The sequence below is a fragment of the Falco peregrinus genome, chromosome 1 (genome assembly GCF_023634155.1).
Source record: "Falco peregrinus isolate bFalPer1 chromosome 1, bFalPer1.pri, whole genome shotgun sequence".
Lineage (NCBI taxonomy): Eukaryota > Metazoa > Chordata > Aves > Falconiformes > Falconidae > Falco > Falco peregrinus.
Genome location: NC_073721.1, coordinates 16,544,753 through 16,562,269, shown reverse-complemented (window position 1 = coordinate 16,562,269; position 17,517 = coordinate 16,544,753). Strand labels below are relative to the sequence as shown.

The following is a 17,517-nucleotide window of genomic DNA, read 5'->3' as shown; positions in this document are numbered from 1 at the left end:
CAGAGCAAACTGGGAAAGAGGGCAGGTTCCGTCGGTGTTGCCTGACAGAAGGCCTCCGGGGCTGGGCGCGCTCAGCCACCGGCCTTCCCGGGAGAACCAGCCCCGGGGGGGCGGGCGGGGGTCGCACCCGGCTGTGGGACCGGGCTCGGGGCTGGGAGTCACGGTGATTGCCGCAAGCCGACTAATTGGCTAATCATCAATTTGTTAAATGCTTTTTTCTACTCATCACCCAAACCGAAGCAGCTGCCGAGCGGCCCCGTCTCCAGGAGTAGGAGGGGGCGGCGGGGCTGCTGTGCCCCGCGTTGCGGGGGGGGAACCGGGAGGGCTCCGCACGCGCTCCGGGCTCCCGCGTCTCCCGCGTGCGGCGCCTGCACCTTCCCAGCAGCCGCAAAACCCTGGTGAATTTGGCGCCTCCCCGGGACGTGCCACCGGCGGGGGGCTCCGGGCACGGGGACAGGCGGGTCCCGTCCCGGGCTGTGCGGGGGACACCGGGCCTCGCTGCGCAGGTGAGACACTAGATGGAGCATCTAACATCCAGAATACTCTTTTTTTTCTTTTTTTTTCTTTTTTTCTTTTTTTTTTTTTTTTTTTTTTTTTAAATCCCATAGAGGATAAATGGAATTGCTAAATGAGAATACCCGAAGCAGCGCCCCCCGCCCCCCCCCCAGCTGCCCCCTTGCCGGGACACTCACCGGTGCAGGGCGCAGGGGGGCACCGCCGGGCCATCGCGGCCGCTGCTTCCTCCTGCACAAACGCAAACCTCCCGCAGCGCAGGCCCAGGTGCGCCCAAGGGACGCGAGATCCTTTGAGGGCACTCCTTTTGCTTTCTTCGAGGCCAGGCAGTCCTCCCAGGTCTCTCTTCAGCCGGAGGCAGGATGCTCTGATGCACCTCAGCTGTGAGCCTGCCCAGACCAGGGAGGTTAAAGATACGGGCTCGGATTTTGCTCTGGGAAGAGCTGAAGGTGTCTGATATTCCTGGAAAGCCTGTGGGCAAGCGCTGCATTTCCAGTGTGAGTATGGTGCCAGTGAGGATTAGTGGTGATGTGTGTGCATGATCTGCTCCTTTCAGCAGCAGAAACCTTCCAAAAAATATTCCTGAAAATTTTCAGAGCAAAGACACTGCCAGTGCAGGAGAGAGGGCCCCGTTCCCAGCAGGTCAGCGTCACCGTGGAGTTAGGGTTGGCTGCTCGGAGATGCAGCTGCCGGCCGAACATCTGCAGCCAGCCATGCACCCTGGGATCCTGCCCCAGGACCTCTGTCCACTTCCAGTCTGCTGTGCCCTGCCTGCTGGTGAAAGGCTTGCGAAGGTCCTGTGAGGTACTGGTGAGGTGTGGGCTGCCACAGCCCAGAAACCAGAGAAACCAGCAACACTGCTCCCATGCCTTCTCGCACGTGGGTTGTGACCGCAGGGAGTGCGGCACGGGGCACTGCTGTGTAATCACAGAAAGGCAAGACAGCAAGAGGCAGAACCGAGAGCCCTCAGCCAGGAGAACTAAACTGCAGTCAGCACCACCACCTTTTGCATCTCCACTTTGCTTCAGCTCCCCAAAACTGTTCATTTCCCACTGCTGGCAGCTGAATTAAAGCAGTGGTGTGACAAGCCGACAACCCTTTTGGCCATGGTGAGCCAGCGGCACAGCATCCCTCGTGCTCCCTCAGACCACAGCATGTTTCGCTTTCAAAATCAGAAGTGGTTGCAAGTCACCGATATGGTAACAAACTCTTCCCAGGTGTAGCTCTGACCTGCTGCAGACCTTGCCAGCCCATGGCAGAGGTCCGCTGAGCCCTGAGGAGGTGCTCGTGTTCCCCTGGGAGCCCTTGGGGTGATGTTAGTGCTGACTCCTCTGCTCCATCACTTGCATGTGCATGGGGGTGCACCGACACCCAAGTGACCCTGACAAACCTGCTGGGATGTGCCCAGCCTAACCAAGGGAGGATGCTGTGACCCCTCGGCACAGCATGAACAGTCAGCATTGGTTTATGTTAGTTCACAGACTAGGAAGGGCTAAAAAAAGCAAGGAAGCAAGCATGGTGCTGGAAACCAAGTTGCCTTGGCCACCTCTGCAGCTACTTCAAAGGCCAGCATCCACATGTCTGCACCTCCCCCTCCCCACACCCTTCAGGTGTTCACTGGTAGGCAATATTTTCAACATGAGAAGAATAAAATGCCTCAGCTTGGCAAAGACAGAAGTGGATGGGGAAGGAGGTTTGCTAGAGGGTCCCATCCTCTCCCATAGCTTCACAGCTGGTGTGGGGACAGCACGTATGGCGTGTTTAGTTATCATTTCTCACAGCACAAGAATAAACAAGCATCGAAGGAAATTATCAGGCAGCAGTTTAAACCAGAAGAAGGTTTATTCTGTCTACTCATACACAGTGTGTACTGAAAATGTGAAAGTCCTGGCACAGCCCACTCTGAAGAGCAAATGACTGAACAAGGACTCAAACATCAGAAAGGGAGAGAGCTTGTCGGGGGCAGTTAAGCACAGCTGTGATGCTCCCACTGGCTTAGGAAGCACCTTGCTGGGAGCCGTGCAGGTGGGCCATACCATGGGTGCCCGTCCTGTCCTCACACCTGTCCCGGACCTTCCCCACTGGAGAGGTGGTGGGGGGCTGCATGGAGCTGCTCGGCATGGCTGTGTGTGGGGGCCGGGCAGGCGTCAGCCTGGCTTCCCTGGGGCATACTGTGCATCAACAGACCCGCGGCGCCCAACGGCACTGCGCTGCTTCATGCGTGCCCAATGGCCACCTCCTCCCTCCAGCTGGTGTTTTCCCTTATTTCCCAGCACACACAAGAAATGGTTTTTTTTTCTGAGACTTTCCCTCAACCACAGCGCATATCTGGAAGCCTCATCTAGCGGTGACATCAACCTGATCTGTGCTCGCCCAGCCAGGGCACGGTGAGGGGCACAACTTCCCTGTGCTGTGCCAAGCTTCCTCACAGGCTGGGGGCCACATGGTCGGCAGCTGTGGGTACTGTAACCGCACCCCAGCCTTGGCCCATGGCTTGTGCTGCCCTTGGAGACGCTGAGCAAGAGCGAGCTCCTTGGGTGCCAGCAAATGCCAGTGCTGCCAACAGCCTCAGCCATGCACCCGGTGCAGGGTGGAAGCGCAAAGCAGCAGCAGCTCCTGGGACCACTCACGAGTTCAGCTCCTGGACCCCCAGGGATGGGGAAGGCTTCCCTGCACACACTCCCTCCAGGACCACAGAACTGAGTCACAACTGGGTGGCCCTAGCCACTGGGCTCGCCTGCCCACCGCTGAGACGTGCCGGGCAAGGACGGTACCCAGTCCTGACCTGTACACCAGCAGGTAATTTTCTCATCTATGGAGACCAGGAGTGTAACAGCACTCCGACAGCACTTGCTCCAATAACAGCTTCTCAAAGGGCCACCAGGTTTAGGGGGGCTTTTTGAACCCATCAAAGAACAGAGTACAAATTAAGGTTACTTGGTGGTTGTTACTGTCATCAGCAAAAATTACCAGTCGGCATCCAACTCTCAAGATCCTACTTATGATTGAGACGGGAAGAACAGCGGGCAATTTTCAGCTCCCAGCTCCAGTCTGCAGTACTGGCAGAAAGAAATCCTGCTTTGAGATGCACATGGAGTAAATTTGCTACTGGAGCCACTGGGTAAGCATGGATGTTATTCCCTCAAAAGCTATTCCTAGTCAGCCTGACCACAGCCACACTTTAATGCGAGCACACTGCAAAAATAGAGGGGCACTGACTGAAGATCTTGTCTCTTCCTCCTTTAGGAAATTGCAAACTTCCATTTCTTTAATCTAATCATTTGCAGGAGAAGATACTTTCTCTAGAAAAGCCAATATAAGAGGGCTGAAAGGTCGGATGGGATAATATGTAATCCATTGCGATAAGGGCTGTTTACAGAATTATTAATCAAACACAAAAGGGAACAGATAGTAACATTTTTTATTAAATATTACAGTGGATCAAAAAGTACAAAATATCTTTTGCCTGCTATGTGATTGGGAAACTATTGGCACATAATACAGTATCAAAAGCATTAATAAGTACAATTTGGAAAACATACAAAAATTGAGTGTTTATAGTTGGCTCAGCTTTATTTCTGGTAGTGTTTAAACTAACACAAAGGTTACTCAATAACCTTTTAAATGGGAAACTATATAATATTACTGGGCCATTTTTATATATACAAATCATCACCTTACAGAGCATATAGGCTACATAACTTGAATCACAAAAAGTATACAATATTTACAACAAAAGAAAGTTAAAAAAGTATAAACAGCTAGTAGATTATGCTGCCATTATTAGAACATATTTAAAACTGTGGGGCTGGGGGGAGAGGGGAGGAGGAGGAAGAGAACGAGCGAAATACCAACCACATGTACAGCAAACGCCGCAGGAAGCGCTCATGGTAGCACTGCCAATGCTGCCCGCCTCACACCAGCGGAAGCAGCCCCACTGCTCATTAAAATCACGACAACTGCAAAACTGGATCAGATGCGACCTTGCTGACCGCCACAAAGGAAGGGACCAGGCGGGGGAGTGGTGAGGGGACCCCGGTGGTGGTCTCCAGAGGCCGCTGCCCCGCACCCCCCGAACAGGGCAGAGGTGCCGGCGGCGGCAGGCAAAGCACTGGCCTCCTGCACCAGCTTCAGGGGCTGCCAAGCCAACTCCTCCGCAGCCGGGACAGACTACTTCCCAGGCACCGACACACCCAGCAAACTTGTGTCTGGCAGCACGCAGCCAAGACAGACCGGCTGCAAGACGCTGCCTTGGTCCCGTCCAGCCTTGCTAGGGGTACAGATTCTACTGGGAGTCAGACCCTACTCCCCACACGATTCGTGAAGCCTGGCTCGGTGTGCGGCCAGAAGCTACACGTGAGCGGTTTGCTGCCGGGCCTTCTCCTCACAACCTTTAGCATCTCTAATGAATCCTGGACGTAGCGTGTTTGAATTGCAACATTTCTTGGGACTGGCTCCTGGTAAATAAATTTATGACTCTATTGCCAATTAGATTCCACCGTTTCCTTTACAAACCTACCAATAACAATGGTTTGATTGCACAAAGAAAGGCTTGTGCAATTTCATTCAATAATAAGGCCCCCTGAACTCAAACAATGCAAACAAAGCCCCATTTAAGACACTAAAAAAACCCACAACTTTTAAGCCAATGAAGAATTCAATAGTCTTTTGAAAGATTTCCAAGATTTCTGTTTAGAGTTTTTAAACAAATAATGCACAGCTTCTGTTGGGGGTTTATGCTACCATTTCTTTTCATTCGCCCTGACGTTTTGCCCAGTATATTATGAGCTTCCCCAGCCAGCAGCGGCCAGTCTCCTCGTGGGGCGAGAGAGGAGCCTTCCTCCCCTTTCCTGGTCCCCCAGCCCCACGCCGCCTCAGCACAGCTCCAAAAAGCCTACCACCAAACGCCAACGGGACTCCAAAAGGGAAATCAAACACTGCGTAAACAAATGCACAACTCCAGGACACGCAACTTAATCGAAAGAAGAGAAGCGTTTGCTTTGCCAAACACACAACAAGCTTCTGTTCGCATTTGCTGTAGATTTTTATATTCTCTCCCCTACCCCCTCCCCTCTTCCCTCCCATCCCCAAACCCCTGATTCTCATGTGATTCAGAACTAGTGCAACTTTACTAAAGATGTCCTCCACACTGCGGCCTCTGCCTGGATGAGCCTGCGGTTTCGTTTCCTCTATGATTTGTGGAGCAGCAGGATGCTCTGCACTGGCACATCCATGTTCTAAGTTCTACTAGTCTGTTTATCGATCAATTAAATATAGTTTTACCACAGGAATATAAAGTATTTAATTGAAGAAGCTGGATCTTTAACAGTAGACGAGTATATTATTCTGGTTTCCACCTTTGGATATTAAGTATGATACATTATATATTGTATTTGGCTTCATATCACGGGAAAATTTAATGACATGCCTAGCATGCAAAGTGTTTCTTAGTAGTTTCCATTTTTCTTTTCGTATTGATTACACTGTCTTTGAACAGTAACTGAGATGGTTTGAATCACAACCAATTTTCACATTGCAAAAAGCTTCCAGGTCACACTTCACTTTATCGATGTCTATGCTCAGTTGCGTGATGGTGATGTCCTGCAAAGTGAATATACATCCATAGGGAAGCTCTTTTGTTAGGAAAACCCAGCCCCTCCACACCTGGGCTTTCCCCTCTGTGAAAGGATGCCCAGGGAGATGTTGAGATCCCTGTGGGGGTGTGGAAGGACCGTCCCGACCACTGCACACAACCCCCTACCCATCCTACCAAGCCCAGTCCGCTTGTGAGGCACAGGACCCATAAGCCTCTGATCCAAATCAACACTGGCTCCTGTCCTAATTTCCGAAATCCTCGACATTCTTGCAAACCATAAATCCATTTTCTGGACTCCTTTGTCATCCACCAGCTTGTGCCAGGGAGGTTTTGGTTTCTAGACTGTTTCTCTGGTAGGCAGGAGGGTTTCACAGCCTAGGTAAGGTTAAATACAATGCTCGACAAATTCACGGACCACGATACAGGAAAGCAAAGCTCGGTGGGAGGGGAGAAGCTGCTTAGGAGCCATTGCAACAACAGGAGGGCAAGAGGTGCTCAGCACCTTGCAGGGGTGGACCGTGGGGAAAGGAGCCTTGTTTGTGTCCTTGCACCGTAACATCACCTACAGTATGTTTATAACCATTAAGATTAATCTGAACCAGTTGCTTCAGTTTGTAAACAGTAAACGTTACCACAAAACCAAAACAAAAAACGCTGCTCAAAAGTATAAAGAAACTGGAAAAATTACAAACACATAAAAATAAAAAACAATCAGGACAGCCACAGCCTTTAAAAAAAGTTGCAGATAAAATGATACTGTTTAATTTAAAAAAAAGAAACCCAAAACAAACAAAAAAAGCCAAAACCAAAAAAAAAACCAAACATAAAGAGCACAGAATATACTGGACAAAAAAAACTATATAAATTATTGTGACCAAATGTGACATTGGTAGTTTACGAAGTGGATATGTACAGTCAAATTAAACAGTGTTTACCCTTCTGTTCTAATAGTGTTAAAATGAAAAATCTATTGCCGTTTTACTATACATTGCATTGATTGAATCATTAAAAGTCAGGAAAAGTTACCCAAAAAAGCACATCCACTGATTGTATGGATTCTTGGCCCACTTCTCCTTTCCAGGTTCAACTCGAGTCCTTGACTCATTTGCAACAATGCATGGCCTCTGGTCCTTGGCTCAGTGAAAGGCAAACACAGCCCTCACCTGGGATTTCAGTGAGCTCAGGACTGAGCCTGCATCTCCACGGCTCCCTTTGAACATCTGCTCTTACCATATACAAGTCCTTTCAGAAAACACATATGCAAAATCCAATGATTTTTTTCTTTCCTTTTTTTTTTTGTGTTTTTTGTGTGTGGGTTTTTTTTTTTTTTTTTGTGTGTGTTTTTGTTTGGTTTTCTTTTTTTGTGGGGCAGGGATAAGGGGTGAGGGGGCTGATGTGGGAGCCAGAATTAAAGAAGCAGTCCTGTCTCCATCAAACTCTGAAGCGCTCCTCTAGGCGGGATATGACTGCATCCTGGTTGACAAAAATACAGATCGCTAAACCTGCGAGACATTGTCACAGGGGGAGGAATGTTGCTAACTTAACTTTTCTCCTCAGACCTTTTTTTTGTGAGCAAGAGGGTTTACAGTTTTGTGCTGGGATGTACAGAGGATAGCTGGGAAGGTGGGAACGCGGCTTGAGGGTTTATAGCAGCTAAAGGATAAATGCTGTTATGCAAAAGGTCACCGTAGGAACTTCCCACAGGTGTTGCTGCAGCTAAGTGTCTGTACAGTTGCTGAGAGTTTGCAGGGGACGTGAGGAATTGTCTCTGCACCATGAAGGAGTGAAGAGCCAAAGGCTGCATTAGTGGGGAGAGCACGGTCTGATTTTTCAAGTACTGCAGGGGATGAGAATACCCGGGCGGGAGGCGGTTGTTCAGCCCTGTGCACAGGCTTCCCGGATACAAGCCTGGGAAGATGGGGGCTGAAAGGGGAAATTTGTGGCTTTCCAGCATGCTGCCAGAATGGAGGCCATGCACTGGCTTGCTGCCTTCCCCCTCTGGGTCGGGAACCTTGTCTTTTGCTGGGGTCTCCTTTGGTAAGTGCAGAGGAGAGACAGCTCGGATTTTTTTTTCAGAAATGACTTTGTCCAAATCCTCCAGGCTTCGTTTCAAAGGCCGGGCAGCCCCCACATTTTGAGGGCTCGTTCTGCGGCTGATGATAGGATGCACCATCCCCTCCATCTTCCTCAGATTCTCCAGCCTCTGGGCCTGCTGCTTCCCAGACCTGTGGAGCAACTCGCTGTGTTTTTTTGGGGCTGTCATGGCCATGGGGGACACGCGGCAGGCTTTGGGGTTACAGTCTAGGCTCACCGCCTGGCTGCTCGCAGCCTGGAACGGGGAGATACCTTTGCCTTCTTGCTGGGCCATGGATGAATGAGGGAGGCTGGAGCCCGGAGCCTTTGCAGTCTGTTTGTGTATGCTCTTTGGAAGACTCAAATCTGTTGGCTGATCATCTGAAGAGGCCTCCACTGCTGCCTTTTTTTCTTGCTGATGCAAAGATGGGCGATAATTTAAATTTAGTTTTTCGTGGTGTTTGTGTTGAGTAAAAGTAGAAGTATTTTCAGACTCTCTGAACATGTCCCGGGGGAGGTACTTTGATGTCTGTTCATTATTAAGGTGGTGTTCTGTGTGCCTATAAAGGCTGTGCAGATGAGGTGATGAATAAAAATCTGCCAAGAAAGTGGGCACATGGGAGTGCTGCAGTGCCCTTTTCTCACTCATTTTATCTTTGCAGTCCTGGATATCCATCTTCGGTACGTATGACTCGGCAAGAGAACTGAGGTGATGTTTTGCAAAATCACAGCGCTGAGGATCCGGTTTACTTAGCATGTCATGTTTAAAAACATCATTAATTGACTTCCTTTCTTCCTTGGTCTTAAAACTCTGTACATGTTGTATGACTGAGGGCCTATTAATTGCTACAGGATCAGAATTAGGGGCGTGTGGACCTTGTGATATGCTTGAGGACAGTTCATCTCTGCTGTTCAGTTTCTTTTTGCTTATCAAAGGTGGAGGAGAACCATAAGGATAGCTACATGACAGGGCTGCCCCACTGACCTGTGACAGCAGCTTTTTCTTTGCCAGGGGCGACATGATGCCTGGATTACCCTTTGAATAGAGCAGCGGTGTGTAACCAAAAGTGGAGTCATCGTTCATGGACCCGGGCAGCTCCTTTTCCTTGAACATGTCGAAGTTCTGGACCACCAGTACTTTGGGTGTTTGCTTTAGTGCATTGTGGATATCTTCATTTCCCAGCTGGTCCACTTTCACCGTGCAGTTTGCGATGTAATCGGCCATCTCTGGCAATTTGTCATCTTCCATGTCACTCTGAGTGGTCAGCTGGACTGGGAAAGCTGTGAAGGGCATGTCTGGAGGTTCGCTTTCTAGGCTGTCAGGAAAAGCTTTATGTAGTCTTTGTTCAGGCTTCGTTTCTTCCAGGGCATCTGCTGGGGGGTGTAATCGTTTTGTGATTGTGGCATCCAGCATGGTGTCTTCTTCTGGGGACATGGATACACTTGAGAAAGAGGACGAGTGCTGAACCTCCTCCTTGGCTTTCTCACTGTTCATGCTGTTTTCTGACAGGTCTGCCTTTTCCAGAGGCAGTGGCCGAGCTGTCTCTGGTAAAAGAGATGGAGGGCCTTGCACAGGCTGTTTCATCTCCCCCACTGTAGCGTGTTCAGGGAAATTTTTCTGGTCTGTGGATTCTTGATCCTTCTCTTGTTCTGATGAAACCTAATGAAATGATTCAACAGACAGTAATAAGAACACTGTGCGTTTTGGCAGACTGTTCATAAGATTATATACAGTACACCGTTGGCTACTTTTAAAGAAGTACTTGTCAATCACCTTGCAGGAACGTGAAGGCTCCAACACCAGGCATTGGACTCAAACAGAGATGTACCTCCTGGAAAAATTAAGAAATGCACCATCCCTGCCAGGGTCACAATAAGGCACTTCAAAACAGCAGATGTTTGTAACCTGACAAGAGGCACTGGTGGCTTGACCAGACAGCTAAATGCGGAGGTTATACTTTTTAAAAAATAATTAGGCAAATGCAGGAGAGCTGATTTCGTAACACAAACGGTAAGGCTATAGAAATCTCTCCTGCTAGCCAACTTCACCTACAAAACCGACACGATTCCCATGTTTTTTCTCTCCAGCGTAGCTATCTTAAAATTCAGTGATCACAGCGGAGATCATTCACACCCAGTTTTGCATTAAAGTGTGAAAATGATAGAAATGGCATACTAGGAATCCCTATTGTAGGCAGCAAATCACTGCCACAGCTTAACTAGGACACACATTTTTTTTATTAACGGATTAAAATGAAGTTGTCAACATTCAGTAAGTGTGTGCGCCCGCTATTACAAACATGGCTTTTATACGTTATCGTCAATGGGACCGCAGCTCTTTCTGCTCCCCCATTAATAAAGCTTGTGTGCACAATTCACACCATTCATCCCATTATGTAGCTGGCTGAACTGTGACCCGCAGAGGTCACCAGAGCGTCCCATCTGCGATCCAGCTGACTGACAGCCCTTTTCAAAACTGCTGTCACTCTCCTCTGACATGTCGTGGTAGAAGACAGTCATAAAACAGCAGCATTGTGCGAGTCCTTTATTATTATTGTTTTCTTTCTTTCTTCGTGTAAAGATAAGACGGATTGAGAAAGTTATTATCTAAACGCAGCTTTATGGTCTGTCATAGGAGTTGGGGATCGGAGAAGGTCCTAAGGAGTCTAACCTTCTCAGAGATTTATTTCTTCACAGCTGCTTTTAAATATTCCTGTCTGTTTGGTTGGCCTATTAGTTACAGTGTCTGTTAGTCATCCTAACTTCTTTTTAAACTCATAGCTGCCTTTTGCAGCCAAATACCATCATTAGGTCCTTTACAAAGTACCATCGCTAGTCTCTTGAGCTTATAAAATTACAGGAAAATACCAGACAGATGAGCAAATCAAGGAAGAGAAAAAAAGGAGAAATCATATTTAGTAACTGTACATTCTACTCTATGTTTCTGTTAAGCAACGCTTTGATTGAAGTTTCAGCTATTGTGAGGAAATGTGCAGGCTAAGGCTAATAGCATTTTGTCTGGTACCTCGTTACATTGACAATGTCATTGTGATGGCAGGAAAACAGTGAAGAGCTCAAAGCAAATGCAACCCTAGTAAATTAAAGTTATACTCTCTTCCTACATACCTCTTACGGTCTATGAGTTGACCATGCAATTGAGAGGACCGCACATTTATAGCTTGATTATGCTTTTTACAGCTCACAGCTACAGCCAGCTCCTAGGCCGCATGCAGAAATGGTTTAAGCAGTGGCTTGGCTGGGGCCATGCCTACACATCTACGTGGGAGCAACACACCACCACTGCTGTGCCTGGGTGAGGACTGCACCCAAAGGTCAAGCCTGGCACAGGGCTCCAGCTGGGGGACCGCTGGGGCGTGAAGGACATGCAACCTTCTGTCTGGCTCCAGCAGACCTGGACTTTTTTCCACCCAAAAGAGCTGGGCATCTCCTTTCTGCTGGCCCCCTAAGGGCCACATCCTGGGCAGAGAGACCTCTCTGAGCACAGATGAGCTCTGCAGCCCTGCACCCACCCTAGGTGGAAACATCCACCCCTGCAGGCCCTTTCACTGCTTGGGCTTTGTGTGACCACCTACCCATACAGTGACCTTCACAAAGGCTGAGGTCCTTAATCGTTCACCCCGATTAGAGAGGAGCAGGACACATCTTCCATCCCAGTCGGGGAGGAGACATTAATTCAGCTATAAAGGGTACCATTTTACAATAGGAGACTGCCGTAATTGTACATTTTTATTGTCTCATCTAAGCTCCCTACATTTCCGATAAGCGCAGCTTAAGAACTCTTCCTGCAAACCACACAAAAATAACTGCAGTTTAAGCAGCAGGAAGTTTGAGATAGGGAACAACAAAAGTAAGGAAATTCAAAGTTAAGGCTAATGCTCTGTTGCTGACTTGTTATGCTGTGCTTAGCAGTGGCAGTATGGGTAGTGTGTAACATATTTTGCTGATCCAAGACCCCTCAATAAATAACCAGGCATGAAGAAATGACAGGGGAACAGAGCACAAGCCTTCACATCTCCTTGCTTTGGGCAATTCGTGTTGCAACCTTCCAGTGACTGAAGCAGGTTTGTGCGCACTCTCCTCTATGCATTTTTCATCAGAAGTGGAGGGGTGTTCCCCCAACAGGGCTCCCTGCTTTAAAATTACAGTGTTCTCGCACAAGAAACCTCCCCTCTCTGTGAGGTGCTCTTACTTTAGATATTAAGAGTACTGCTGATCAAGGCAATTTAAAAAACAAATTCTGCTTAGGACGGGCAATGAAACTGTCCTTGTAAGCACAACTTAAAGAGGCAGTAGGACATGAAAATAAAATTTTTCTGTTCTCAAAACTGGGCACACGAAGTCTCAAGAGTTTACCGGTCCTGCATTTTTTTTTAAACAATGAGGAAGAGGACTGTTGGTAGCTGACTCAATACCAATTTCCAAACTGGTTTAGAAACAGGGCTTAGGTACCTACCAGATGGCAATGAAGTCAAAGGAGCAGCCATAGTCTGCCGGGCACGTCACGTGTTTCAATTTTCTTTAAATACTTATCTTTCACTGCAGCGCCTTGAAGGCTGCTGTGATCTGGCAGACTGAGACAGGAAAAGCAATGTCTTGTGTAGGGGTTATGTGTGAGGAGCTTCACCGCCTCGTTCACACAGCGTGCGAGCAGGGCACAGGAGAGAGTGGGCAGGATGTGCAAAAGAAAGTGCTGAAGTAACACCAGAGCAAAAACCCCACTGATTTTATACCACTTAGCAACACGTGAAATCTACCCTTATTTGCAGACAAATATGAATTCTACTGATCTGTCTCACCCTGGGCTGTGAACATAAAATCTCTTCCATGAGGGCTGTCCTGTGTCTGCAGTAACATGGCTTTATGTGGAAAACAAGGCCCGCCCATGTGGAGCAGGTGACAGAATAGGAACCTATCTATCTCAGCTGAAAATCACCTGTGGCACGTGAGAGGGAAGTTGGTCTCAGTTAGGGCTTGGAAGGTGGTTCCCTCAAAACCTGACCTTTTGGTCCAAAATGAAATTCAGCATAACACAATAAAAAGCCTGGGGACTGATATGTTTTTTGACAGATGTGTGTACATCTGTGAGCACAGAAGGGCTGATCCAGAGGTTACCATTATAAAAATCAGCTGTGTCCAACAGTTACCACAGGATTATCAACAGTATTAGAGGTTCCCGCACCCTATACTTAGATTAGGAAATAACTGTGGTAGTTGTGTGGTTTCCTTTTGGCAGCTGCTGATCTTTCAGTGGTGATCATTGTATAATACAATGAGCCGAAATTGTACTTGTTACATCTAGTGCTTGGTCTTCTGCCATCACTGCTATGCAGTATGGAGCTAACCATTTATAGCCCAGCAAAGTCCCTACACAGACAGTACCGCTACAACTAAATTTCCATTGCCGAGCAAACTCAGACGCCAACTGTTTGGAATTCTCCACTATGCATTTTATCATTGGATTTCACCTGATTAAAGCTGTATATTTTTAATTGAAAAGTTGAAAAGCAGGAAAGCAACCAACCTCAGATGCATCTTGGGGTTTCTGTGCATTATCTTTTTCCTTCTTGTTCTTTTGGTTTTCATTTTTGATGCGTTTTGTTCCAGACACTTTTGTTTTCGCTTCACCCTCCTGGGAACTGTTATCCTGTTTTCGAGGTTTCACTGGAGGCAGTGGCTTATCTTCCTCTCCTTTAATAAATCTTTCATATGGCAGGATTAATCTAGGGGATTAAGGAACAAATAATTGATCAGGTTTTGCCATTCTAGCAAAGAACAAAATGTATCTACTATGAGCAGTTTACTTAATAAATCCATTTTCTTCCATGCCATAAAAGCTACAGTGTAAACTCTACATCTATAAATCCAAGTATGATAAATCAATTTATTTGGCAAGATTATCATGCGGCATAAATTCAGTGGAGTTGGAGTTGGTGTGCATCAGTTGTCAGTAACACTGCAGTGGTTTGTGCGGCTACACCAATTTGTACCAGATGAGAATATGAGCCACTATGTTTCAGACTGATTTAAAAAAAAATAATCCGCCATTTATTTTTATTTTCCCTTCCTACTCTTAAAAACATGCAGGAAACCCTAGGAAAACACCTACAAAGCCACAGCCAAGTTGATAACAGCTACACAGTTTCCAGGCTGGTGGTGGTTCCCCTGAGTGCAAGGGTGAGTGCCAGGAACCTGGCAGAAGATGAGAGTAAGGCTGCAGGAAACCTACAGCGGTGGGCACAGCCCCACGCACGCTGCCATCAGCACCAGCCCACCACCGCCCTTGCAACGCACTCATTCAATGACCGACACCGCACTCCCCGCTTTCGGCAGTGAGTCTTTTTTATGGAAGAAGGATTGGGGAAAAGAGATAAAAGTGAAGGAGTTTTTCACTGTGGAAGTGTCCTCCACAAAGTGCAGGAAATCGCTTTTAAAAAGCAAGAAAGAAACACAAAAAATATCCTCCCCCGAAAGCATCAAGCGCACAGAGTTTTAATCCATCTATTTTCCCTCTGCAATTCTTGATCTGAAAGGAAAAATAACTGATATAATTAAAAGGGATGGATTGCGTTACGATCTCAGTTTCAACTTCAGTGATTAAAGTTTTTATAATGCATTTGGTATGATTAATGACTCACTGTGGGATTAATACGAGACTCAGACTTTAAAAATATGAACTTTAATACAGCAAACATAATTTGCTTAAAAAAAAAAAAGACAAGTTGACTCTATGAAGAAAATGTACTTTGCTTATAAACAACATAAATCTGTTCAAATACCAGGATCCTTAATTATCTTTAATCTAAGACTCCAAGGCAGAAACCTCTTTGGTTCAGATATTCGTTTGTTATCCTAGAATCAGTTTCTAAGCATGCAATTTTGATTTACATACTTAGATGTTCAAACACAGTTTGGGCTTAAGAGAGCAGAAATTAGATTGCTCGTGATCATAATATTTTACATTTTAATAAAATACAACATAAATTATGTTAAAATATAAACCTAATTTATGCTATATTAGAAACAAAATTCATTAACTGAGCATGCTCTGACATGGTATGTGCAAAGAGGCGTGAATAATACTTTCTAGCCCTGAATTTGGCAGGGCTCCAGTAATGAAGCTAAGCGGAGCCCACAGGGAATATTCATCTTCAGATCCCATTACAAACTGAGTTTAAACATGTTACAGCTGCTAAAACTGGAAACTGCTCCCTCTATGCAAACTTAGCAAAATAATACGTAGTTGCCAAATACCTGCTTCCCACTGTAATATTACAGTTAATGTTTATATAACAAAAAGCATAACTAAGCAGAATAAGAAAAAATAATCTTGTTCATACTTGAGGCTGCTACATTTCATTCGCAAAGCGCAAATATTGGTGAAAACACCAAATTCCTCCCCGTGCTGCACAAAGCACTTTGGTCTTCACTAGAGGCGAGGTTGGGTTTCACACAGGGCAGCGCTGAGGCCGCTCTGCCATGTGTTAAATATTTAAAATCGCTTTTAATAAAAACACATTTTATTACGATAATTGTTAGCAGTGCGAGGGGAGTATTTGACTTTGTTTTGTTTCCATGGGAACGCGTTGCCTGTTAAAAAAATCTACATATTCCATCCGTAAGGGTTTCAGATGCTGTCCTGCGCCCCACGGGAGATGGGGACGCTCCGGCCCTTCCCGTGAAAGGTGCCGCGTGGTTAACCCCGTGGCTGCAGCCGGGATGGGAGCAAGACCCGGGCCGACACGATTAATCACCGCTCGCGTGCTCTCTGCCGAGCCTTGTAGGGTAAAGCGGGATACAAACTCCTCCTCCTCCTGCTGCACCTCACCAGAACTCATTAGCCTGGGTGCTAATTAGTAACTGTGGCTTAAATTTCCTTTTCTGATCTTAAGGGTTCATGTGGGAGTACAAGGTTTTCATTTTAGTTATTTTTCACTGAGCTCAGCAGTTGGCAGGCCGACAGCAGTAAAAATACATTTCACATAGCCAGTCAAAGGCCCGGAGCCAGCGGCAGGAAATCTGGAATTAAATGTTTCGTGTATCGGGGAGGCGGCATGACTAAGGTAAAACTGAATCAAAACACAAGGATGGCTTGTTCTAGGATTTTCCCCTCCTCATTTGGAACGAGGGCCGGCAGGCTGCCGTTGCCTGCCACTGCTGAGGCGGCTTTTGGGGGCTGCAGGGGGGCAGCTGTAGGCGAGCCGGGCAGGAGCGCAGGCTGTGAGACCCCGGGGAGCAGCGCCGAGTCAAGCAACACCAACAATTGCCGCTTCATGTAGAGATTTCCGTTGGTTGCAATTTTCACTGAATGTTTTTTCAGTTATCCTGTCATGGTACAACACAATTACCCACAGGATATGATCTTATCATTTGATTATTAGAAGTTTTTATAGTGCAGGAGTAATAAAGCTAATACAGCTCTCGGAACATGTAAGCAGCCGGCTCGCATGCCATGAAAGCAGCCGGCTTAGCCAATTTAAGGTCAATATTGCCCAACACCGGAAGAATGCGATCTGCTGTTAGCCAAATAGTTTAGCAGAATGTGACATGTCTGAAACCAGCATGAGATATTTTTTTTTTTTATTGTCAAATATTTGCAGCGCAGGTAAGATTTAATCAATCTTTGCACAAGAAGAGGTAAAGATGACGTCCAAAAAAACGGAGCCAGATATCTCAAATGTATCACACTTTGGAAACAACAACAACATTATTTCCAGTCACTTTGAACTGTGGCTGTATTTCACAGTGGGGGGGAAGTATCAAAGTATTCATAAAAAAGGAAAAGGGGGAATATTTTGTGGTCTAAAGAATATTTACTTGTAAAGCCTGCGAGGAGAGCGAATAAAAGGGTCTTTATCATGATCAAGATTCCAATATTAAGATTAATAAAATGTATTATTTATAAGTCAATTAACATAAATAGAATATGTAAGCACTAGTGTATTAAAAAATCTTTCCACAGGCAGCAGATTTTTAGCAGCATGAGGTTTTTTTTTTTTTTTTTTTCCCCCGGAATAATACAAGAATAACATTTTCCAGCCAAGAGCAGAAACAGTAGGGGAGTCTTTGCTATCACAGGGCTTCTTATTAAATTCAGTCACTGTGAAAAGCCAGTCTCCTTTTTTTTTTTTTTTTCTTTAAATAAAGACAACTTAAAATCAATACAAGTTAGATTAACAAATCAGTACTATACTAATCCTGATTTATTACAATCGGCAATATTAAGTTTAATCACGTATAAACTGCTACTCAAAAAAAGATTTTGCTTTACTAAGTCCTGAATTAAATAATGGTGCAGAGTGTACCGAGTTTTTAGA

The 17,517-nt window shown here is 46.4% G+C and overlaps 1 protein-coding gene across 4 annotated transcripts in view; it reads right to left on the bottom strand.

The window, feature by feature from the left end:
- Positions 1-3,916: 3,916 nt before the first annotated feature.
- Positions 3,917-17,517, bottom strand: part of ARID5B (AT-rich interaction domain 5B) — a 123,500-nt gene continuing 109,899 nt past the window's right edge. For all 4 annotated transcript variants that reach the window (XM_055799994.1, XM_055799936.1, XM_055800046.1 and 1 more), the window contains 2 exons: positions 13,725-13,923; positions 3,917-9,842 (listed from right to left, as the gene is read on the bottom strand). In XM_055799994.1, coding sequence (XP_055655969.1) covers positions 7,692-9,842; positions 13,725-13,923 — 2,350 coding nt within the window. In that variant the 3' untranslated portion in view covers positions 3,917-7,691. The remainder of the gene's footprint in view (positions 9,843-13,724; positions 13,924-17,517) is intronic.